General features: G+C 48.6%; 1 protein-coding gene across 2 annotated transcripts; it reads left to right on the forward strand.

Annotated features, from left to right (window-relative positions):
* The first annotated feature begins 1,402 nt into the window (after positions 1–1,402).
* Positions 1,403–9,768, forward strand: LOC141932559 (lymphocyte antigen 6E-like). 2 transcript variants are annotated; one of them, XM_074846284.1, is made up of 5 exons: positions 1,403–3,307; positions 4,086–4,206; positions 4,882–5,001; positions 5,360–5,511; positions 9,446–9,768. In XM_074846284.1, the coding sequence occupies exons 2-5, from the start codon at positions 4,155–4,157 to the stop codon at positions 9,719–9,721; spliced, it is 600 nt and encodes a 199-aa protein (XP_074702385.1). In that variant the 5' UTR covers positions 1,403–3,307; positions 4,086–4,154; the 3' UTR covers positions 9,722–9,768. The 2 variants fall into 2 exon arrangements, with proteins under 2 accessions (XP_074702385.1, XP_074702374.1); XM_074846273.1 differs by lacking the exon at positions 1,403–3,307 and having other exon boundaries at positions 3,920–4,206.
* The last annotated feature ends 15,743 nt before the right edge of the window (positions 9,769–25,511 follow it).

Below are 25,511 nucleotides of genomic sequence, written 5' to 3' on the forward strand. Positions count from 1 at the left end.
GCCTTCTCTTCTCAAGGCTGAACAAACCCAGTTCTCTCAGCCTTTCCTCACATGACAGGCTGCCCAGTCTCTTGATTATCTTTGTGGCCCTTCTCTGGACCCTCTGCAGCCTGGCCACATCTTTTTTGTATAGCAGGGATCAAAACTGAGCACAGTATTTCAGGTGTGGCCTAACAAGTGCTGAGTAGATTTCATCTCTGCTGGTGATGCCCTTGCTGATGCAGCCCAGCACCCTGTTGCTGTTCTTTGCTGCTGTAGCACCCTGGTCACTCATACTGAGCTTGTTGTCCACCAGGACCCCCAGGTCCCTTTCCACTGCTGTGCTTCAGACCCTCTGTCTCTGAACACAAGGAATGAACACATGCATTTCCTTTTCCAGCACAGTTTAGCAGAAGAGAAGATCCATGTTTGTGATTTGGCATAAATAAAACATGTGCTTAAGGAGCTCTCTGGGTTTACATAGTTGTACTCGGTGTCCATCAACAGTCAGCCAAGTTCAGACTGCTGTAAAACAAGCTCAAACTGGACTGACATTAGCCCTTGCCACGTGGTTGTAAATGTTGCACTGGTGATGCCAAGGAGAGTGGCTGCAAAGGAAAGCTAACGATTAACCTATGAGAAATTGGATCCCTATGATAAAATGAAGGACGGTCTAATGAGAGACACAGAGAGGGCTTCCAAGGCAAGGATCAAATGCCAGGATATCAAGTTTGTGCCCTCCAAAGAAGAACTGGCACTTCTGTGTAGCTGTGGAAGGGGGATGGCTGCCTATCGTGGGTGTCCCACAGGGAATGAGTAGATAACATATAGTCTGGTTCTCACTACAGCTTCTTTTTAGCCATACTAGTGATATTTTTGGCTAGTTGAACATGTGTTACTCAAAAGAAAATAAAGAATCAGGAAGAGCTCAGTTTAGCTCGTCCCAAGCTCTGAGAATGGCTTCTCTAGACCTTTAATCCTGAGCCACTGCAAGCTGGGACATGAGGAATTCCAATAAATTATTTCATTAATATCCTTAATCCAAGTCTGGATTAAATGGCAATTATGAGTGATTGTCTTGACTCAGAAATAAGCCTTTGAATAACTGCTTTCACAGCCGCAGGAGGGCTCATAAGTTCCTTCTGCTGCCATGAGCCTGAGAAGAGCATGATGCAAAGTCTTTGCAAACTGAGGTAGCTTCCAGCGGTTCCCTGGGTTTGCCCTGTATTGCTGGAGGGATGGTGAGGCAGACAGCTGATGCCTTTCAAAAAAAAAAAAAAAAACCCCAAACAAAACTGTTTCTAGCTTGGGTGGGTTGAATACAGACTGTCCCTTCTCTTGTAAACAGGGCAGATTATTTATCTGACAGGGTGGGCCAGACAAGGAAGTATCTAATCCCTTCCCACAGGTCACCTATACTTGAATGAGCTCTTTGGTTTTGGTTTTTTTTAAAGCTGTTCTGTATCATCTCTTCCATTTATTTCTCAAGCTATAGCTGTACTCTTCAGCTCCTGAAGGCTTAGTTTGACCAGGTGGAGAAGAATGGGGTGGCAATTATCACAACTGGTTTTGATTAGGGATCATGTTTCCTTCTTAGTAGTCCCTTCAGCAGAAACAGTTCCTGACTTTCCATAGTTCATTCCTGGTGCTGCAAACCCCACTTCCATTGTAGGAAAGACCTGGAGGGGTTAAATCTCCACCACCTCCTCTCCTGTGCATCTTTGGACCCAGCAGTGTCCCCATGTTTGCATGGAGAAGGATTCCCCACAAAACCAGGCATGGGATGACATTGAGTGCCTGCAAAAGCAAATTCTGCTGGTTGCCTTTCCAGGGATGAGATTTGAAGGCAGAGAGGGGAGGTGAAGAACCAGACCCAGCAGATCTAGCCTCTCTTCCTAGCCCAGGCATGTGGAAAAATCCCTTTTTTTTTTTTTTTTTGTATTCAGCTTCTATTCCTTCTTCCTTGGGACCTTGTATGGAATGGCTACAGCCTCATATCTCATTCAGCTTTCTGCTTCATCCCCATGTCTTTCATTGGGGGGTCACCAACCCCAGCTTTGTCCTGATGCAGTGATGTGTGTCACATGAGCATGCAATGGGGTCTTGGCAATGCTGGTAAAGAGCTGAGCATCTTTACCTTTTGGCATGCAGTCTGTGCTTCGGTCACGATTCCTTTCATCCTCCTTTACTGCTCTTAGTTATGCTTGGTTTAGTCTCACTTTCCCTAAAGCCAGGTGGGGAGGACTTGGAGCATGGCCCCTTTAGCAAGTGACATGCCTGGGCTGTGGCTGCAAACCCCATGACCCCTGTACTGTGTGAATAAGTCATTTTTCTTTCCCTTTTCTTTTTTTATATTATTACCTTTGAAAGAGCTTCAACATAAAGTTGTACTGAGTTGTCCTCATAGTCCCTTCCTGTGTGCTGGGTTAAAAAATGCTGGTCCAAACCAGGAGGTATAATTCTATAAATAAAATGGAGAATAACTCCATCCTGTTTTTCCTATTTGAAAGTCTAAGACAACATGGTTTGATATCCCTAAGCACTTTAGTTTGGTATTACCATTGCTAATAACAGTCCGTAAGCTTAAAACTGAATTTGTGAGACCTTGGGACTCAGTCTTGTTAGGTCTGCTCTTATTGAGCTTGTCTTGACCTGCCTGAGGCGCTTTTTTTTTTTTTTCAACTTGGCTGAGTGGTAAGAGCAATTTTTCTAACTGACAAAGTGGCTGTGGTTAATTTGTTTTACTTTTGTGTATCTCTGTATAGTGCAGCTGTAGGTTTATATAGACAGCAGTGGCAAGCTGTTATTTTGTTCAGAATGAGGTATTTATGACTCTGACCCAAGGACATAGTGTAGAAAAATGCAGTCTTGGTACAAGAGCAAAGTCTTGAGAAGTGGAGGTGTGGGATGTGGTGCAGAGGAGTGCAGGTACGGGGTGATGAGATGGGGCCTGGGCTAGATCTGGAGACACCTCAGCTATAAACCACTCAGCTGAAGAAACACAGACCTGGAGCTGGACTAGGCTGGTTTTAGGGGTAACAAATAGTACAAAAGTAGTACCTATGTAGAAGGCACTGCATATAGTAAACTGAGATGTAACACACAGCTGCAGACCAGTGAAAAAAGCATGTAAAAAAAAAAAAGTTACCAAACATAATTAAAATGACCCTGAGTGAATCCTGGTGAGAGGAAGGAGTAGCCATCACTGTGAACATCTTATTTTTCCTCCCACAGATGTTGACAACTCAGTGTAATGCCACCAGCATGAAACACCCAAGAGTGGGAAGGGTGAGCATAACACCAAGAAAAGGGGTAGAAACCACTAAGTGTGAGTAATAATTTTAATAATAATATCATTCTGCATAGAACTATTCTTTGTTTTCCTATAGTAAATCTAGACCAACAATCATTCTTGGATGACACTTAAGATTTCAATTATACTAATAATATATATACACATGTTCACGGTGTGCTTTCTCTTTGTCAATGAGGAGATTTTGAGGTTATAGCAGTAACACGGCATCTTTCTCTGCTTCTCTTGGGTTCCCCTGATCTTGCTGGTACCACGCCCAGTTTAGAGTTGTGGCAATGGAACCTGTAGAGCAACACTTGGGCCAAATCACAGGAGGGAAATATGCGTAGCCACAGAGGGAACAAGCTTCCTGGTGCTAATACAAGGCACTAGGCTTGACTCCGACTAGGAAACCAAAGATGGATGTCCCGGTCCTCAAAGATGGCTCCTCCTTGCTGAACCCAGCATGCATATCCCCTTTTCTCTAGGACCAAGGCCCATCATGCAAGCCCAAGAGTCGCCATCCCCCTTCTGGTGGCCTTGCTTCCTCCTAGACTGGTCACCACTTCCTACCCACCTTTTATCTCCTGCCCTCTTTCAAAGAGGAACTGCTGCTATCAGTAGCAATTGCTTTCCTTTTGGCTTATTTTGAGGTATTAAGTAACATTTGCGCGCTGCCTTTGCCTGAGAACAACTCAGCAGATGTGAGCGCTGGGTCCCTGCAAGGTTCTGCAAGTACGTGTCTGTCCCCTGCTCCGGGCTGTGCACCACATAGATTGACCCGTGTCATCCTCTGCGTTGGCCACCCTCTCAGCTACGACCCCACGGAGGGTTGGGAGCTGCTTCCCCTGAAGACTGTGCAGGCAGAGAAGAGCAAGCAGAGATGAGGGCTCTCCTGATGGCGTGTCTAGCTGCTGTCCTCTGCGTGGACGTTGGTGAGTTGCTCAGGATTACTGCAAGGCTTGGGCTGGGATGAAGAGAACTGGCATTTTCTGGGGAAAAGTCACATCCGTAACTTCTAAGTCCAGTGGTCTTTAAGAAGTCAGTAGATAATGATAGATAAAGAGTTGGTCTGCACAGTCAGCTTTGCCTCTCCTTTGTGCTGTCGCAGCTGTCAGAGAATTTGTGCTGCAGACACCCTGCCTTGGGCTGCCCACAGAGCAAGCCAAAATCTTCCCCAATTCTCACAATGTGCCACTGGTAAGAAGAGCCCTTTGGGTTTCTCTGCAAAGCCAGTCGCTTCTTGAGATCTGCAGCTAATGATATACTTCTTGGATGGGGTTGCAATTAAGCTTTGAGCTAAAAATTGAGTGCAGCCTTCATGCTCTTCTGTCCCTGTGACTGTTTGCTAAATGCTGTAATGGGGTAGTTGAATATCAACATCTCCAGAAAGTCTCTGCGTCCTACTCACCTGGAAGGAGGGTTTTTCTACAGGGAAGTGTGTGCTTAGCAATTCTAGATATGGGATAGTAGAAAGGGTAGAACTGGCTCAGCTAAATCCTTTGTCTTTTTCTATGTCTGGTGGCCTGCATGAGCATGGGCACATGTCCAGCTGAGAAGGGGTTTCTTGCTTTGATCTCATGCAAATCATTTATGTTCTCCTCCTGTAGCTAAGTCGCTGATGTGCTACACCTGCACCAACCAGACGAGCAACAATCAATGCCTGACAACTTCCCCATGTACCAAAAATGAGACAGCCTGTGCGACTATAGTTGAGAAGAAAGGTGCTGGTGAGTCCTACTGTCATGAACTGCCTTTGCTGTGACCTCCCAATTCTGCTGCCCAATGCTCCTGTGTCCCAGTCCCAGCCCTGCTCCCAGTGGATCTGTGTCCTTCCCCCCTTTCTGCTCCAGTGTACTTGGGTCTAAAACATTTCCCTTCCATGGGGCTTTGGGAGAACTTGTATAATGTTGTGTTACAGATCAAGCCCAATTATTTCTTTGTTCGAGCAGCGAGGCAGAGGGTGGTTAAATGAACACCATAACCCGTGTAGACTTGGGTGATCTCACATGCTGCTGACACAGTGAAGTCAGGATTTGATCTTGGGAGAAAGATTCATGGGCTGGTTTTATTTGACTTTTTATCCAGGCATTCACCAACAGAAGTTGATCAGCAAAGACTGCATTTCAACTTGTGATGTGTTTCAAGACCTTTACGAATGTTGCAGTCAGGATAACTGCAATCGCAATGAGGCATCTGGGATGAGACCTCCCACGGTGGTGCTGGGAACTGCAGTTCTGGTCAGTGTTACCAAGCCCCTTCTCTGGACTGGACTGTAACGAAGTCCCTGTTGAATAACCCACGCAAGCTTCTTAACCCATCCTGGTCCCCCAGCACTTTCAGTCATTTTGTCCTTCTGTTCCCAGAATGTCTTCTGAACATCTGATGTGCAGGCTTGGAAAGGCTAGTCTGAAGCTAGCTTGATGGAGAAGAGATCTCTGTTGTTCTTTTATCGCTTCTCATGCAACAGGACTCTGCAGCCACCATTAAAAAAAAAAAAAAATTTTTAGAAATGTCTACTGAGTGCTGACTCACAGCAGGACTGGGGTTTTGCCAGCAGCATGGTCAGGTTGTTCATGCAATTAGACAGAGTGCTAAACAAATGGAGGTGAGTAGGAGGATACAATCCTGATCAGCACAGACCTAGATCGGAGTGTGTCTCTTACTGTTTCATCCAAGCAGAAATTGCTGAAGGCTTATAGAAAAGGTCTGGAAAATAATGAACTTGCAAATTCAATGGTATTGTTCTAGTTTGCTGTCAACAATCTGGTCCTGACAAGGTCTGGGACAGCATAGGGAAGGCATGTTAGCAAATGAAACATCCTGGGGTCAGCTGGTGCCCATTGTGTAGCTGAGCTCTCTTCCTCCAAAATAAGGTGGCTGAATCCAAAATACCAGTAGATCTGAAATTGTCAGGGAGGGTCCAAGTTAGTGAGGCCAGAAATGTGCTGAGGAGCATACTAACAATTAAACAATGTATTATTGGTAGACATAGACATAGCTGCCTCTCTGAGAGCTCTTCTGCAGTGTGGTTTCAGCTCCAGGGCAGCTGGAAATGGTGGTGACCCCCTTTGGAGCTTGTGACACCTTGACCTTGCTGCTGGATAGCCCTGTTAATGCCCCCAAGTGCAGGTATGATCCTGTATGTAACTTAATCCAGACCCAGCTGTGATTTTGGTAATAAATGGGTCCCAGAGACACCATAAAATCAGGTGATAATGGTAAACAGAGCTTTAGGATGCCTCTGGGGCACTAATTGCCTGTCATGCTTGTGAGGAAGCCAAAGGGCAGGTTCTCTGAAGGATTTCAACACCTTGGTGTAATCTGGCCCCAGGCTCCTCACACTGTGTTCTTGAACCTGAGTATTTTTGCCCTGCAGTGGGACTCCCAGGGCGAGTACTTGGTCACCTTCACAGCACCCAGGAATGGGGAGTGCATAGGAGGTGGGGTAGGAGCAGCCACAGGGTCTGAGTCCTTCAGTGACTTGGCATGCAAAGGGTTTAAGCCCGTGTTAGTTTTCAGTAAACCCATTGGTGGGATTAGCTCCAAATTTGCCTTGGCTTCCCTAGGAGTTAAGCACTGAAACATCTTTGAAGATCTGAGGTGGGGACAGATCTGTGTCAGGGTGATGGTGGTGACAATCCACCTTGCTGTCCTGGTTTTGAGAAGATCACAACCAGGAAGGATATGGGGAATGAGCCCTGCAGGACCACTGTTAATCTAACACTGTCAAGTCCACCACTAAACCATGTCCCTAAGCACCACATCTACATGTCTTTTAAACATCTCCAGGGATGGTGACTCTACCACTTCCCTGGGCAGCCTGTTCCAGTGCTTGACAACCCTTTCCCTGAAGAAATTTTTCTTAATATCCAATTTGACCTCCCCTGGTGCAACTTGAGGCTGTTTTCTCTCATTCTATCACTTGTTACCTGGGAAGAGAGATCAATGCCCACATTATACCTGATGCTGAGAACCTCTTCTGGCCTGGTGTATTAGCAGCTGGGTGGGAAACAGCAATACATACAGATTGGGATGATGCTGGGATAGATGGAAATATTTGGGAACCTTCTGAGATGCCACCTAAGAAGTGATGAGACAGATGTCATGCTCTGACCACAGGGAAGCTGAACAGTTAAAAACTTCAGGGCAAATAAAAGAAAGGGATCTTATGACACCAAGCCATGATGTTTCTGTCCCTCGTCATTGCTGTGATTCCATATGTGGACACTTGTCCTGAGGCCTTTCATGAGAAGAGCCCAGTATGCGGCTCCCAGAAGATGGGCAGATCCCTGGCTGACTTCTGTTCATTGACTTCTGATCATTGCAGAACATTGCAGAGGGCAGCCAAATTAAGCCATGTTTATTAGCCAGCTCTAACACAATTGTGTAGTGCGGTGTGGCACAGCCAAGAGTAAAATCAGGGACCAAGCTCTCATCCTGAAGGATGTGATTCACATGCCTGAAAGGGTCTGATCTCCAAGGCTGAGCCTAAGCAAGGGAAATAAACAGTTCCTGGGAACAAGCCCTGACCTGTAATGTCATCATCCACAACATTTAATTAATCATTTTAATTGCTAGCATGCTCCCTGGCAAAGTTTTAACATGGACCAACTGCCGTAGTCCCATGCAATGTCTGGGAAAAAACAGAGGAGAGAGCACAAGGGAAGGACTGTTCACAACAGGCCCTGCTCATGTCCATCTCTTGGCCTCCATGCTGGAGATGGTCCTGGACACATTTAATTTACTGCCTCATTTCTGTTCTGTGATGTTGGATACTGGGGTGCCTTTTTTGCAGGTCTCTGCTCTGACCCAACCAAGCACTGCCTTCCGTGCTGCTTCCATGTGTTGGCCACTCAAGGTGACACGACTATCTTCAGTTTCCCATGTGCCTCTGAGGAAATTCCAGCCACTGCAGTCCCACACTTCACACATATACATCAGACGTACCTAAGGCCAGGATGGTAACTTCCCAACTATCTGGCTCAGTGGGCCATTGGCAACCCTCAAAATGCCAAGGGACCCATCGTGCACCCTTGTCCATCATCACACTTGTCCATCAAACCACTCCTGTCAGTAGAGCAGTGGTGGACCACTTCCTATGGCCTTGCAGATCATCTTCCTGCTGTCAGTGAGGAGCAGATTTGAATCCCTGGACCAGGTGACTCCTCTCCAGCTCTGTGTCAGAGAGAAAATGTTCACACCATCAGTCCTTGGAAGTGTGGGATAAACTGAGTCAGACAAGTTTCTTTGTTTTAAAAAAAAAATATTTAGGAATGCACATTGTTAATCCTACTGAAGAGTAACACAATTGTTTTTTCCTTCTTCCTCAAAAAACCCAGTCAAATCTGGTTAAAGCAAACTGCTTCATCAGTGTAGACCTTTGCCAGCGTGCTCCTGCTGCTGCAGGACTCTGAGCCTTGGCTTCCCAGGCTGATTTCCAGACTCCCCAAAAGAGTCATCCCTGCAAGAGGACACCGCGCAGTGAATCACACTGGGCAATCCTTATTCCTTGAAATAGCTCTTCACTTGCTGCCTCGTGACATCTGGGAGGACTGACACACCTTCTGTGGCATCTGTGGTGGCATGTGGCGCCTGGGTCTGGCAGAACTTCATCTGTTGGGCAAGCAATGTGGCTTAGCCTCTCCACGCCCAGAAGGTGTATGTCCATCAGCAAGGAATGGTTAGTGCTTGTGGGGTTATCACAGCTGACTTCACCATCCTGTTGATCTTGCTTTATGTCGGCTGCATTGGCAGAGCCAGTGGTTTAATGCTGGTGTCAGAAACATCAGAAATATCTGAAAACCAACCAAAAAAATTCCACCTCTCTTTTTTTTTAAAATTTTTTTTCTTGAAAAGAAAGACACTATGGGTTTTGGTGTCCCTCGAACTTCCTCTGGCCATGCCTTCATTGTGATGAGCAATGATTAGTCCCATCAGATGCTCTAAAGGTCTCTGATGAGCATGACCCCTGCTTCAGGGATGCCTACTCATCTGACTGATCTCCTGCCCAGAAACTAATCTTGGCCCCCAATCATTTTAGCCCTCCCCTCGTCCACCTAATCTCTTTCTTCCACATGTTTTCTGAGCCTCTGCCTCTTCTCCTTCTTCATCTCCATTTTCTAAACCCCAGGTTGTGTCGCTACACCTGGGTCTCTGTTCTCTTTCTTGCAGATGAAGTCTTGCAGGGTGGAGAAGGAAGGGGTGAGCAGAGAGCTGATTGCCCAAGCAGCTTTATTCAGAGGGGCTGCTCCTGCTTCATCCTCTCTGCTCTTTGGTGGCTTGGTGAGTGGTGACTCATGGAGATGTCTGCTGATATCCAGCACCAAACTTCCTGGTAACTCTTACCTTGGAAGCAGAAGTGGGACAGGCAATCAAAAGGAGGCCCCAGAAGGGCTGAAATTACCAGCTCCAGCTCTGCCTACATGTAAGCAGGCAGAGAAATCGTAAAGGCTGAAAACATTATACCTGGCTGGTATCTAGCAGGACTTTGAATCAGATGCTGCATGTAGAAGTGGGACAAAGATATTTTTACCCTTTGCTGAGATGTAGCAAAGGAAAGCTGTTGCAAAGTTGGAAACCAACCTCAAGTGTCCTGGTCTCTGCATTTGAACCCCAAAGCCGTCGCTCTCTTGCAGCAGCTGCTCTCAAAACAAGGATGCAGAGCATTTAGGACTTTGTAGGTAACCAGCAGCTTTTATAGGCAAACAGGAAATTATAAGACATTTCCTGTTTATATTGCCAATCATGAATACCTAGCTAGATCTAACCTGACTGTAAATATTGGGAGTTCTCCAGGTCTAACCCTGGAAATGCACTTGGCAATAATCCACCCAGATGAAGCCATTAATTTATGCAATTTACTACCATTTAGCTTTGAGTAGCTGCCTTCACTCAACTATCTGGCCACAGGTGTGATGACCAGATTGGAGCTAAACAGTCAAAAACCCCACTCAGACTTCAGTAGCACTGTTAGCCTGACCATAGATAAATTAAAGTATTAAAAGCAATAAATGGAATGAATTGCCTTAGTGCTTTCACTCCTCTCTGGACCCACCAGACCAGCCTGAAGGCAATGCCGAGGTGAGAGAACAACCCACATGCATTCCTAACCTCTCAAATAATGCATGATCCCTGCCCACTCTTTCAAAATTGTTGTCTTCATCATCACTCGGTCTAAACGCAGGGAAGATATATATCCTGTCCTCAGGTGAGGGTGCTTTTTCTGGACTGCGGACACAACTGAGAAGATGAAGGCTTCCCTCCTTGCCCTGCTGGCTTTGATCCTATGCGCAGATCAAGGTGAGGTGTCACGGTTTGCTACTAGACAAAGAATAATTTTGTTTTTTAAAGTCAGGGAGGCCTCGTAGCCAGGGAAAGGAATCATGGGAGAGGGCGCCTTAGCTCTTGCAATGGTGCATCTGAAGGACAAAGTGCTCCTCTTTGGGTTTCTTATCTGTAGTCTCAGCCCGGATGTGTGAAACATTTATTTTCTGTAGGGAAATTTCCCTATAGATGCATGTCACTACTGGATTTTCATGAAAGCAAGACAGAAAAAAGGAAGCAGTTGCCACTGTTCTGCCTTTGTTAAGAGACTTTCCAGTGAGTTTGTTGAGATGATGCAAGACTGTGGTTATTTCTAAATCTTGATGAAGTGCTTCAGACTATGATAGCACAATACATCAGCAACTCTGTGCACCTGGTTCCTACTGCAGTCACTGACGCCGTTTCTAGCAGCAGCGGGATAGGGCCAGATCTACAACATCTGGCTTTGTGCAGCTGCCTGATGAATGCTCCTGATTTCTGCCCATCTCAGAGACCCAGCAAGCTTGCTGATTTCAGAGATTTTGGGACAAAGTTGGGGAATTAGGGAGAAGTTGGGTTGTGGACTAAATGGGTTAAGCAGCCTTATGCTGGGATATTGGGTGGAGATGTATATTTGCATATTATTTGCATTATAGATTATGTATTTTATTTCACAGAGAGATTGCAAATGAAATCAGAGCCCTCTTTAAGTATATGATCTTACAGCCTCTACAGACAAGACAGTTAAGCAACCAGAGAGAATAAACGTTTTTCCTCATTTTGTAAAGTGGAATAGGGTTTGCCAGCACTTGGAAATTTGCCACATTGTCTGGTGCAGAAAATAATTTCTTGGAATAGTTATTTCTGTCTCATTGTGGCCTAAGAATACCTTTCTGCTACTTAGCTTTGTTCACTTACCAGAATAACGATTCTGACAAATTTCCAAGTGTTAACAAGGCCCGGGGGACAGAGAGATTGTCTTCAGTGCCAAAACGAAGACTGCCCAATCTGTGTGAGTTAACCTAGGCAGTAAAAATGAAATGCTAGACTGCACGTGTCTTTGGGCTGAATTCACACAGCAAAGAGTTAAAAGACAGTCTCCTCACTTTTTTTTTTAACCCAGGTAATGGATATACGTTTGAGGACATTAAAGTCCCACCCAAAGACACAGGCCTGGGAGACTGACTTCTTTAGGCTATGGAGATCCAAATTTACCCTATTCAACGGCCAATGCTTACTGCCCAATTAGGCTATAGTCTACCTTATAGTGTCTCCAGCAACTATGAAGCATGATCCCAAGCCTTGGGACGTCCGTGTAGACTCTTCCCAGCTCCCTGCATCACATCAAACCCAGTGCCCTTGACCCATCATGCTATTGTTTTTAGTGCAGGACAGGAAGGGCAGGCTTGCACCATTGGTGCGTGTATGCCCAGCTGTGTGTGCCTGAGTGCCTGTGTCAGGTGTAAATGTGCAAGTGTGTGGACAGCAGAATAGGTTGGGGGTGGGTCTTGCAGCCCCATCATTTTCAGCAGGCCTGCACCTCGTGCATTTAAGAGTCAATGGAAAGAGGGTGGTAATTTTTGCGACCAGGACTGGAGGCATTTTGTCTCCATCTTCCACATCCTTTGTCTCCTCCTGCAGCAAATGCCCTGTACTGCTACACCTGTGACTGGGAACAAAGCAACTGGAGGTGTTTGAAGGCCGAGAAGTGCTCGGACAAGGATGAGTATTGTGTGACCAATGTTGCCTCTGTAGGAATTGGTATGTGCTGGCTGTGTATCCTCTGATGGGGACTCGGGAATGGGATGTGGGATTTTGGCTGGATTTGTTGTGGCTGCCCTTTGTTGATGGATGGGCTGAGGAGTCATGGAGAAGCACGTGTGGGAGGTGGAGCCCTTGCTAGCCCAGCGGGGCAGTGCTGAACTTTGCATGAGTTGAAATCCTCCTCCCCACCACACATTGAGATTGTCCTCTTTAGCCTTTGTTTTATGCCTGCATGGGAAGGCAGTGGACACCGAGAGAAGAAGGACAAAGAGAGGATCCTTCAGAGGAAGAACAAATAAATTTGAACCTTGATTAGACAAGGAGATGAAAAGAAGCAGGTAGCCAGGGTGGATGAGAAGGTCTGGAGAGATATAGAGGGGAATAAAATTATTTCCTTCAAGCAAAGAAGCCTGAAAATGTGTTTTCATTCCAGGCATAAACATTGTCTCATGTATGCCATTGTTCACTTAAAAAAGCCTTGACATGAAGGTCCATGCTGGGAGGTGCCAGCTGCTCAGCAGGGATATTGAATGCCTTGTGGAGCTGGCCACCCTGCCGGTCTCTGGGGCTGTGGGGGACAGTGGGACTCATTAGCCCATCTCCGTCCTGCACAACATCAAGGAGCACTCAACAAACTCTCATTGCTAATACTGCTCTCTCCCTTCTTTGGGCAAGGCTCTTTGTCTTTCTGGAAGAGGATCACCAAGAAGTGCTCTGAGACCTGCCCACATCACAACTTCATGCTGGGCCTGGCTTCCTACACCTCATATTGCTGTCAAACCTTCTTGTGCAACCTCAGCGCCTGCCCAGGACCCAGGCTAGCTCGGCAGTGAGATGGCAGGGGGGTCCTGTGCCAGTGTCCTTCTTCACCTGCTCAGCGGTGGTGGGAGAAAGGGGCTCCTGAAGGCCTGAAGAGCACGGTCAGATTCACCGAGGAGGGTATGGACACCAAGCATGCTGCAGAATAGATAAAGTATTATGGTCATGACTTTCTGCCCTGTGTTGCTTCCCAACCTGTAGCTTCTCACTTGCCTCTCATGCCTCAGCTCTGTCGCCCTGGCAGGTTGGTGGAGAAGCGGCTGTGCTACACCCTCTGCACCCTGGGGGAGGGAGATGCTGCTTCTGCATGTCCTGCAAATCTCTAGAGGGGTTTCTTCTCCAATCTTATCTCAGGAGCTGCTGGGAGCCACACAGACACAGCTTCCAGGCTCAGGGGAAGGGGTGGGCAAAAATAACAACCCTTCTGAGCCGGCTCAGAAGGGGAAGTGTGCAAATGCACAGGGTTGCTGCTGGGGAAGAGAAAAATGCAGCTCTGTATGTAAAAGCCTGAGCCTGCGCTGGGTTCTAATCACGACTCTCCTCTCTTGTACCCCTCACCCTCTCCATCCAGACTCTCACTCCCAGCCCCCAGCTAGGGACAATGACATTCCCCTGTGCCCCATTAACAGCCAGGCATGCCAGCCACATACTTTTTCCTGTTGGCTCCGCCTGCGTTGCCACATTTTTATCAAGAAGATTCTTATCTGCACAGCCTGCACATCTGTGCACCTCTGTTTATCTGCAGGCTTTGTCCCCACCTCCATTTCCAGCAGCTGTCTTGGTCATCCCTTTCATCATGTTGCCTCACTTGCTTGTGGCTGTTTGAGCCAAGTGGCCTTAGCTGGGGCTAGCACTGCCCTGGACCTACAGCTTGGCAGTGTGACTTCCAGCAAGCCGTTCATTTACCCGTCCCTCCGACATCCCCCAAAGCAACCGCAGCATAATGAAAAGTATTTGTAGCATTTGGGTCGAGCTGCTGAGGAACAGTGGAGGGATTTAAGAGAAGAATACAGATTTCAGAGAGGCCAAATATTTCATGTAGATGTTTCCAGAGGCTGCAGAGAAAGAGGGTAAAAGGAAGCTGAAAAAATGAACAATGATGAGACCTCAGAGATTTTTCATAGCCAGAGGTGCTGCTGAATGCCTCTCCGTCCTCCCAGGCAGCACTTTTTGGAGGAGTTTTGCTCTGGTAAAAACATGGAAATGCTTAAATTTGGGTCAGCCTGGGCTCCCAAATCTGCAAAACATTGCTCAACCAAGGGATGATGCTCTGCGCTGTGCTTCGAGCCCAGCCCTGGTAAACAAGAGGGACAAAAGGGGTTTTGAGCTGTGCGGAGTGCGTCTGCCTTGGGCTAGTGCCCATGGCTGCTCTGGATGAATGCCTTCTTCTGAAGTGCTGCATAACGGGAGTCTTCAGAGATGTGCGCTCTCTTTTATTAATCGACTTCTACTTTCCTCTACCCCCCTCCTTCTCACAGTTACGCCATGCTGCGAGGGCAGATCTCCGTGCCGAAGGAGCCACGCTGGGTGATGCACCTCCCTTTACCTCTTTATTAGACCATGATTTCTTTCATACCTTATTTAGGAATTTTTATTTTTTTTCCTGAAGCAATCCAAGTCCCCTCCTGCCCCTCAGCCCGAATGCTCAAAAGCTCTAATTTACTCCTCACACAATATTTTCTCATAAAAAAAAAAAAAGGGACTTGTGTGTTTTCTTTCCTGTGCGCCGGAATTATTCAGCTCTCTGAAAGCACTGAGGAATCCCAGTTGGACAGACTCTAATAATTAATATTTCATTGCATTGGATTTACACGTCCTGCAGTAGTGGAGACAGTCCCCCACAGCCTGCAGGAAAACACAGTCAAGTATTTTTTTCTGCTTTAAAGCAAAGCTGGCTGGGTTTTTTGCTTGGTTTGGTCTGCCTTTGCTGCAGGAAAGCATTCTTATATCCCATGGCTAATATAAGGGGAAATAAGTCATTCTGGGCATAGTTGAAGAGCAAAGGGTTATTTCCCTTGCCCAAAGGGCACTGCAGCTCACAGACATGAAAATCTGCCCTCCTCCCATGGTGCAAAGCTACCTTGGTGGCAATTACTCCTCTCCAATACATCTGAGATATGCAGTGAAGAAGAAGAGGTGGAGTGATTCCTAACCACTGATTTTGACCAGGAATTAGAGCCAGTCAGGACCACAGAGAGATGACAGTCCTTAAAACACGGATGAAGCTGTCCAGAAAATTACCCTGAGCCCATGCCCCTTGCTGTGTTGTGCAAGGCAGCATTCACCCCTTGGGTTTGAAAGTTGGTTGGAGGACCCTAAACAGAAAGGGGTTGTGCACTGGGTGGAAAGGAACTAGTTGTTATCATGGTTACAGACTGTGCTGAGCTCCTCTGACCACATTCAAAGATGTGATGGTGATGGGAGAGGTGGGAGAGAGGTTAAGAAACCCTTCTGCAGGGCTCAGGTGCAACATCTGAGTGGTTTGGGGCATCCCCAGTGCAAAAGAAACAGCTCAGCTGGAGATGGTCCAGGGTGTGGGAGAAAGATGCTGCAGAGACTCATCACGGTGTTATTGTAGGCATTTGGGGAGGGGAAACCCAACCAGCCAGACATGGGGAGAGAGGGGAGAGAGGGCTGTTGTCCTCCCAATGGGCTACCAGACCCTGGTGCAAGGCATGGAGAAAAGTCCACGGAGAAAGAAGCGCCCACGCACGGCACTTAGAAGAGGCAGCATAAAGCAAACACACAGTCCTTTCAGTGGCTGGAGCTGGCAGGCACAGGCAGCACTGAGATGAAGCAACAAACAATTACAAATGGCATAATAAATGCGTGGTTGCAGATAATAACCAGCATTTTAAATACCTAAGGGACTGGTTGGATGGACGTCAGGGGGAGTTGTGACGTGGTTCCTTCGGGTCTAGGCTGTAGGACTGTTGGGCTCGCTGTGTGTGGTGGTCACCCATCCCTTCTGCTATCAGAGCTACCTCGAACAGCCAAACCCACGTGATAAATTTAGCCCTGCGTCGAGTTGTGCGTGTGGGCAAGGCTGGAGGAGCGCTGGGAGGGAGGCTGCAAGCAGGATGGAGCTGTCAAGCTTTGCAAAAAGGGGCAGAGGTCCCCATGGGTGGTGGCCATCAAGCCTTCCTGTGGCCAGCAGCCACCCCATCTGTCCCACGGACACCCACGCCACTGAGATGAGTATCACACCAGGCAGGAAATCACCAAACCACCTTTCTGAAGCACAGCAGCCCCTGATGTTGCCTAATTCTCTAAAAGGCTTGGGGCGGCGGGGTGAAGTCCGTGTTTTATTTGTGGGGTGGCCAGCATCATCGGGAGGCTGGTGAGACATGCTGGGTCACGCAACCCAGGAAGGGAGGAAGAGGGGGGAAGTGACCCCTGGTTGTCCCCAGCAGGTACCAGGGTGTGCTGCAGGGTGGACAAACACCTCTCTGGACTTGTGACAACTCCCTGCTGGGGGCTTGGGTGGAAATGCTGCAGGAAATTCAGCTCTGGGGGCAATTCCAGCTCTCTGGGGAAACCAGGAGTTTTCCAAACCAAAGCTAGAAGCTGAAATGACAGTGTTTTTCAGGCACTGTCTGGGGGCAAGACACATAGTTTGTGGTACAAATCAAAAAAGCGTTTTTTTTTTTTTAAATTTTTTTTCTCCTTTTCTTTCTTGACTTTTGACTTCATAAAACATACTTGATATCAAGCATTGCAAACTGAAATGGCTTTTGAGGACTCACACTGTGGCCTTCATTGACTTACCTAATGCTGGATGCCTCCGTCTGTGTCTGCCCCCCCAGGTTGCAGAGAGCTGGGCACTTCTGGGGTGACTCCCCCCTCCCAGGACAGGCATCGAAGATTGCGCTTGAAGGGCTCACTGGAGACCCTCAACTCTTTTCAGAGGCCCAGGGCAAGTGAGTCAGAGAGAACTACCATTTACATGCCTAAATTAGTTGCTTTGAATCCCAGCCTCAGTGAGAAAAAAAAAAAAAGAAAAAAAAAAGAAAAAAAAATAAGGGTGGCAAAATTATCAAAAAAACACACCCACGAGAGGAAACTTGATGGAAGTTGGCACATTTCCATAAAACTTCCATGTCTGGTGCACTAATGAATATTCTGAATTATGGTGGGGGGAACGACAACAACAAAAAATCACTTTCTTTGGAAATCCTGGATGGTTTCCAGCGCAGAGAGCCAGACTAAGCCCACGAGAGGGAGCTGGTGCCTCTGTGCGGCGCCGGACTGGCCACAAAATGCTTTCTGCCTGCAGAAAGCCGATGCTCCTGGAGCAATTTCCAGGGGGAAAAACCAGTAGCCATGTGGGGGGATGAGATGGCTCGGCTGGAAGCAGCCCTGGGAAGGATGGTTGCAGGACTGTGTTGCTGATGCCAGCCACGCTGAGCTCTGACAGCGGGCTCTGGCCAGCCTCCAGCGTCTGCTCACTCCCACGCCGGGGACGTGCCTTGGTTTGGCTGTGCAAGATAATTCTGGTGCGTCTAATATCAGCTCTTGGGGTGCCTGTGCTAGAAGAGGTGGCACTTGCATTTGAACCCCAAAGCTGGTATTGAGACCTGCAAGGTTTCAATCCAGAGCCTGTGGCTATGGGCTGCTTGGCAGTGGGGTGCAACTCTCTGTCCCACCCTCTCCTATGGCTCGGTGCTCTTGGGGTCCCCAAAATTGCTGGGCTGATGTTGGGCTGGGCCTGGGCGGCATGAAGGGAACATTATTTTCTTGGCACCTATGAGGTCCTGGGGACTAAAAAGGGGATCATATTGGAGGGTTCTGTGCTTTTCTGTCCCATTATGGGTGTCTCTTGCCTCTCTCTGATTTTCCTTCCCTCTTTGCAATGACTCCTTGAACATCTTCCCACCTCTCTAATACCGAACTCCTCTAACTTCCTCCATTCCTCTCATAAATGGTCACAGCCAAAAAACAAGACTAGCACCTACAACCCACCATGCATGCAAATCATGGAAATTCCACATTTTTCCTCCTCACCCGTGGGTTTTAACCCTGTCTTCAACCCACTGCCTGATGTCCTCAGCAACTGTATAAAAGTAGAGACAGGAATAAGACCAGGAAGGCCTTTGGGGAGAAGGTGGTCTAGGCAAGACTTCAAACCAAGCCCTACCACCACTTCCCCATGTCTCACCTTGGGAGAGTCATTCAGTATCTCTGATTCATGTGCTGAAGATGGAGATAGCAATGCAGGGCTTCTCGCCCTGACCTGGAGGGCTCTTTGGATCCCAGCACTCAGTATCTTAGTGATGTTTCACCCAGTTGGTCCAGAGATGTCCTTACAGTGGGACCAGGAAGGTCCAGCCTGCCCACCCACTGCCGATGTCTGTGCACTCAGAGCTTGCCTCTCCCAGGCCCCCGCAGCACTGTGCTGCTATAACCGGTGTGAACACTCATCCTCTCCATAATGCGATGCAGAAACCTGTCATGGCAAAGCTGGGGCTGCTTCCACGTCACTCACTCCTCCAGAAATGCTGTTCTTTGACTCACTGTGGTGCCGAGGAGCTTTTGTTAGGAGCTCTATTAGAAGCAGGGCAAGAAAACAGCACAGAAAGACATCTCTCCCCCACTTTCCCACCACATGGGAGATTTTACAATAGATGGGTGTAGGCATGGAGGTGAGGGCAAGGGTGTGGGCATTGCTCGGTGCACTGGTCACTTGGACACTGCCTGATTTGTTGTCAGCAGCGTGAAAGGACTCATGGTGGGCTGAGGCTGCTCAGTAGGTCTGATGGGGTCCAGGGCCAACTTCAAGTCTCCTGACAGTGCAAAAAGAGATGCTCCAGGGCCAGGACTTGGTCCCTGAAATGAGCCCAATGCCAGAGTGAGGTGCAGAGTCCCATGTCCTCAGAAAGCCTTGAAAGTCAGCAGGAGGGCTACATTCTGCTGCTGATCTGCCTCTTCCTTCAGCAGGAGGTCTGCCCTCCTCCCCAGCACTGGCACAAGGGCACAGCCCATGCTACAGCAGACAGGAGAGCAAGGAGGAGGCTTGGGGATGTGCCCTACCCTGCAAAAGCTGGGAGGCTGGCTGGTCTGCTCGTCACCCAGCTCCCAGCTGGATGTCAGCAGTGGTGAGAAGGGATGGTGGTGCTTTACCCCCTCCCCACAGCAGAAAAACCTCCCCAGGCTGCTCTGTGTCTCTTTTCCCCATGCTTAGAGCAGTACAAAGCTTCCTCTGGGTATGTGGACCTTGCTGCTGGGGTGGTTGTACCTGGAGACAGATGCTCCCCCCAAGGTTTGCTGCCTGCTGTGGGGGCTAAAAGATTCAGAGGAAGCAGAGCTTGATGAATTTCTAGGTCTGACCTTATTTCATTTCCCAAAATACCCACTGTCGCCAAGGCGCGGTGGCAGAAACCCAGTGCTGCCCGAGATGCTGTCCTTGCTTCCAAGGAAACCAGCAGGAGTGGTGCTCAGCATCTCCCAGGCATTACTGAAATGGTCCTACCTGCATGGCTCCATCCTCTTATTTGGAGCAAGAGGGAGCTGGGTCGGAGGCTGTCACAGCAGCATCCCTGCAGATAATCTCACCTCCCACTCCAGACCCTCCACGCTACATGCTGCACCACACGCATTGGCAGGAGCGTGAAGAAGCAAACAGGTGAAACCAAGCTCCTGAGGCTAAATGCTGCAGGGAGAGGCTCCATCCAGACAGGTAAACAGCACAGGGCAGGGTCCATCCTCCAGCCCTGAGGCTAGGCAGTATGGCATGCTTGTGGCACCCTTTCCACCCCCAAAATGGGGTGGCTACATCCAAACGGTTGATTGGCCCTGGGTTGTCCCCTGGGCATGGGCTGGGAAGTGTTTCTTGGCATGGGTGAGTGCTGATGGTGGGCAAATGTGCAAGCCTGTGCCTTGCCCTTGATTATTTACTGATGTAGAAGTAGGTTCACAGCTCTTTTTTGTTATCGGAGCAGTTGGTGGCTCCAGCCAGGATCCCACTGTGGTATGTGAAACCCAAAGGAAGCAAGACCTGACTCCTGCACATGCAAGGATTGCTTGCTCAGGCTGGCGTGTTACATCCTCCCCTTCCTGGCCACCCTTCCCTGGGGAAAGGAGATGAGAACTGAATGGTGGGCAGGACCCATCCCACCATCAGGCAGTGGCAGCGAGGGCACTGGCGATGTCACGGCCTGGTTTTGGCTGTGGAAGTGACACCAGAGGCATTGCTTGGTGCTGTGGATGTGTCAGAGGAGACGAGATACCCTGTATGTCTGCTGTGAAAGCCATACCCAGAGGGCAGGGGGTGAGGTTTTGGCTGCAGAATAGGTCTCATGGTGTTGAGCTCACCTCAGAGCTATTTCTGTTGGTGCTTCCTTCATCCCATCTCCCTTTCAGCTTGAACGAAAGTGGGTTTTCCTCCACACAGGTAGGCAGGAGAGAGTGGCTGTGAGCAAAACCAGGGCCTGATGCCAAGCGCTGTGTTTACAGCCCAGAAATGGGAGGGCACATCCTTGGGCTTTGCTTTCAGAGGAAGGAAAGCTTCGTGGGCCTCTTATCCCATCGGAGATCCTGTTTTCTTCCCTCCACCCTGCTCCTTCAGCAGTGGTCACATTGCAAAACAAAGCTGGCAGAAGCAGCAACTGCGGCATCTACGGGCTGAGGAGCTCTCCCACGCCCATGACTTTGGGCATGCCTCTCCTCACTCAGCCTCAGTTTTGAGGATCTGGAAGCCTTTGCTGAAACATTGTAAAGTCCCTTCAAGACACGGCTGTCTTTTTTCTTGACATTTTAACAAGTTGGGAGTGGGTAAAAGCCTGGTACACGGTGTGCACAAACAAGATGGGGTGAGTTGTTCCTACCGTGCCCTTTCTTTGGCAAGCAGGAGGGTGTCTGCAAACCCAGGGTGACTTTTCCACCCTGGTATTGTTCCCTGGATCAGTGTGGGTAGTTTTTGGTTCCCATGCCCCTCCCAGGCTGTCATCCATGAGGTTTACAAGCTCTTGTTTGCGCTGAGTGGTTGGTGAGTTGGGCTCAGAGGGGCTGCTCTGCCGGTGAATGGGATCAGTCACGACATGTGAGCTGCTCTCACCATACCCCACAGAGTGGTGGAGATGGGGTGTGAGAAGCCAAAGCCCAGCTGCAGTGTGCAGGGATGGTCTTGAGGTGGACCAATGCCTTTCTCTTCTTCTGCCCTACCACCAGACCAATTGCACCCCAGAAAAAACATGCCCTGCTTTTTTTAAAAGCCCAAACTGCACACAGCCTTGAATTTTTGGCTAACCCTCTTGGGAAAATGCTCTTCTGCTTGCCTAGTGAGGAACATGATTGCATTCCCAGGTATCACCCTGTTTGTTTCTCTGCCCTGCTGAACACACCCGTCAGGCTGGGATGGTTTCAGCCAGGATATTTCCTTGATCTGCAGCTTCTCCACCTGCCGTGGCCTCTCCTCCTCCAGGGACAGCCCTGCTCTCCTTGCCCTCCTCAGCCGCAGTTGCAGAGGTATCAGCATGGCTATTACCTGAGGTGTGACAAGTTTCTAGACGTAACGAGGGATGGCCCAAGCTCTTTTTCTCACCATGCAACTGGGGTTTTGATGCCGTACCTGGCTGGGTCAGCAGGAGTGGGCCAGGAGAGAAACCGGAGCATCCTGATCTTCCCACGCATGTGCCGAGTTTTTCCACTCCTGTTGAGTTTTTCCACTCTCAGTGGGGACCCTCCTGTAAAAAATCAGACCCAGAGTCTCTAAAACAAAAGAGTGGAGAGGTTGTCTGTAGAGCTTATCACAGCTTTTACACAGAGAGAGAAACGTACTTTTCTCATTTTGCTCTCAGCTTTCACCTAACCTTGGAAGTTTCAGCTATTGGGTTTCAGCGCAGAAGATCACTTTCAGGCCTCAAACACCCATCAAGCAAATAATGAGTCAAGAACCTTAAGCAAATTTAAAAAAGAAAAAAGAAAAAAAGAGCAATTTTGAAAACCATGACTGTTGCCTTGCCTTCCAGGGCGGGGTGTGCTTGTCTACCCTCTTTAATGGGTAGACAGGGAAAATTTTATTTCTTACAGAAGAGAAATGGACGAGTGGACGAAGGTTTTCTTGATGTCCCTGTGGACAGCTGTGGAGGCTCTCACAAGGCCAGCTGCTACCACAGCTGTGTCATAGATGAGTTTCTCTCACATATCGCTGGCCTGGCAGGTTCAAATGACTGCTCTCTACACCACCGTGTAACTCCAGGATCTTAACATTTATTTTAAAAAGACCCACAAAACAAACACAAAACCCCCACAGTGATCAGAAAGACGATTGTGAAGACAAACGTGACAGCTGTCACCTACTTTTCTTCCTGGAGAGGCTAGCCAAAATCTTCCGCGGCAAAGCTTTTCACTGGCCTTTCGTAAGCATTTGTACTGGTGTTAGGGGAGTAGACACTCGAGCACACATACCCCATCCTAGGAGTTGCACACGCACCACCTGAGTCTTTCCTGCTAGGACCAGAGTCCCTTCGCAGTGGGCAACTCCAGTGAGCCAACGGATGCCCCTTTCTTCTCCTTTCACAAACACATTCTCACTCTCAAGGGCTTCTCGTTTCCTCAGGTTCAGCCCTAGGTTTCCCATAGCAGAGTCTCAGGCATCAAATCTTATAAAAATAATTTATTCAGATGGTACAGCAGAAAAAACCATCACGAGCTGGGTGCCTCTGGAGAGGAACCTTGACCAAAGAAATCCCTGGGCAATTATACCCTTACAATCCATGTACCCGCCCCTCACGCGCTCTTCACATGCCTTTCACACGCCTTCTGGTCCAATGGTGATTTCTGGCCTGGGATCTTCTAACACCTTATTGGATTCCTCCTCTGTCTTCAGGCAGGCTGTTAACTGTTCTTATCTTGCAAAGTTGCAGCTTCTGCTAACGGTTGTAGCCTCCTTATTTTCTGGTTTGCGGTGGCTCTGGAGGCCCTCTTTGGCTTAACTAGGTAAAAGTTCAGCATATCTAGGTGAAAGTTCACAGCTTGCGGCCTAAGGCTTCAGCAAATCTAGCTACTCATGCTAAGTAAGTAATGTTAAGCAGCATACCAAATCACACAATATTATGCTGTAACTCCTGTGTCCTAATGCTAAATGATTGAGCAATTCATTCTATTTAAAACTTGCTTATTTAAGCTAAATGGCTAGTAGTTCTTAACACTGGCACGGTTCAGAAGACCATCGCAGCCCAAGATTTTCAAAGAAAAACAGAGACTCACTTGTCAGGACCAGTGTGAACATGCAGCAGAGGGCACAGTCCCATTTTAGTGCTGACACGTTGACTGCTCATGTCATGGAAAAGGATCAGGAGGTCTGGACCTTGGACAAGGGGAAATTTCCACTTTCAGTGAAAAAGCAATGACAGACGTGGGAATTACCAACTGAGCTGCAGTGCAAACTTAAATAAACCTGTGAGGATCATTTCTCCCCAAACATGGTTGTGGCCAGTGGTGTCCTCCTTGGTGAGGAATAGCATTAACTCTTTTGGGGAAATCCCAAGAGGTTACTGGGTTTTTCTTTCTCACATCTTCCTCCTCCCAATGAACCTTCTTCACTGCCTATTTCCCTTCAGGTCTCCAATATCCCCTCTCCTGGCTGCAGAGATGCCAACACAGAGTAATAAACCTTGGCCCTGGATCCAAGAAAGATGATTCACGTGCATAACTCTAACTTCTTTCCTCTACAAACAGAGTGGCTACATCTAAATTGCTTGCAAGGAGCAGCCCCGCGTCAGGGCACTGTCTGGGACAATGCTGGTTGGGGTGTGCCCAAGCCATGTTGATGGTCAAATGGCACGGATGGCGTTGGGGCTGGGCTTGTGCCCTGTTTGGTGAGCTAGCCTTGATCTGGCCCTTCAGGCAGGGCATTGGCGGGGATGTGAATCATGGTAGTTGACTCCATGCATGATGGTGCTGTTTGATATCTCCTCATAAGCCTCCAAGCTGATGGGACTGAATTATCTCTTAGGACCTTGGAAGGTTAAGGGAATGTGACAAAATGGCTTTGGTTCCCTGTTGGGTGGTACCTGTGGCCCCAAAGGACTCAGGTTCCTCACACATTGTGACCGATAGCAAGGCTCCTGGTGACCATCGCAGCGGTCACGCTGAGATTGAACTCTACCCAGATCACCTTGTATTTCAGCCAGACTGGATCTGGGCTACCCCCATTCTTCCTAGCTGGAGGACATCTGCCACCGGCCTGACTTGAGGAGCTCTGTCCTGTTGTTTGGAGCCTACCAGATCAGTGACAGACCCAGATGTGCTTTGGGAAAGAGAAGAACAGAGCAGGATGCCTGCAATAGTCAGACCTTAGGTGGAAAAGGCAAAATACCACGCAGGTCTTCCTTTTTTCCTGGGGTTTCTGGATCCCATGATCTACCCCCTTCTGGTCCTTCACCTAACCCTGTTGCCATTGAATGGCCAGATGAAGCAATCCAGCCCTCCCTGACCTGCCAAGGAAGTAGGAGAGGACACGACCAGATCAGCCTGATGCTGTTGGGGGCTAGGCTGGACTGCTTGCCCTGCATGCACCATCTGCATGACTCAGGGACACTGGGAGCACTACCCATGGCTGCAGCCTTCTCACCTTGTCCCATGGCCTCTCTTTTCCCTGTTGAGGCTGCAGTTTACAACCCTGAGCTGAAACAGAGAGTTTCCTCCCTGCGCCATGGAGGAGAGCTGCTATTGGAGCCACCGTCCAGAAAGAAAAGGGGAGAAAGTGGAGAGAGCTGACATTAAAACATCCCTGGACCTGGCAGTTTGCTCCACCTCGCTGCTCCATCATGGGCTGAAAACACGCTTTGTCTGGCTCCAGTTACACAAAAGGGACAGGCCTTGCACAACGCGCTCCCAAGGTCTGGCACAAATACACGCTGTCAGCTGCCAAGCTCAAAGTGGGTTAAGGTTTCTTCCTTAAAACTCCCAGGCTCTGTTAACTGTTTAATACCTTTCATGACATCCATCAGGTTAACACCCACCTAGCCCAGTTTCTGCAGCAAGATTCACCCTGTTGCCCTCCCCTCAATTTTTTTATGTCCCTGGGAATGCAGTTTTATCACCTCCACGCTGTGTTCTTCTGACACCATCTCCACTTCCCACTACCCCAGTTGTCTTTGCCCAGGCTTTTCTTCCAGCTTTCCTCACCCCTTGCTTGAAAAAAACTGAGCTGCTCTCTGCTTTAAAGGACACCCGTCCCCCACCCCACGGCTGAGGTGCTGGTTGGAGTCCAGAGTCCTTGCAGTGGCCCTGGGCGTGATCACAATATCAACAGCACACAAAAATAGCGTGGTTTTGGGACCTGGCCAGACCCCAGTCTGGGTCCCAGAGCTTTTGCAGCCTTCTCCTTCAGGACACAGGGATAGGGGCC

Source organism: Strix aluco, chromosome 1 (genome assembly GCF_031877795.1).
Source record: "Strix aluco isolate bStrAlu1 chromosome 1, bStrAlu1.hap1, whole genome shotgun sequence".
NCBI classification, from domain to species: domain Eukaryota; kingdom Metazoa; phylum Chordata; class Aves; order Strigiformes; family Strigidae; genus Strix; species Strix aluco.

What these genes read in the sequence shown, in the direction of transcription:
- LOC141932559 (XM_074846284.1), top strand. Translation starts at nt 4,155, where the DNA reads ATGAGGGCTCTCCTGATGGCGTGTCTAGCTGCTGTCCTCTGCGTGGAC. An exon ending in TGTCCTCTGCGTGGACGTTG is followed by an intron (nt 4,207 to 4,881) that starts GTGAGTTGCTCA and finishes CTCCTCCTGTAG; the next exon opens with CTAAGTCGCTGATGTGCTAC. An exon ending in TGCTGGGAACTGCAGTTCTG is followed by an intron (nt 5,512 to 9,445) that starts GTCAGTGTTACC and finishes TCTTTCTTGCAG; the next exon opens with ATGAAGTCTTGCAGGGTGGA.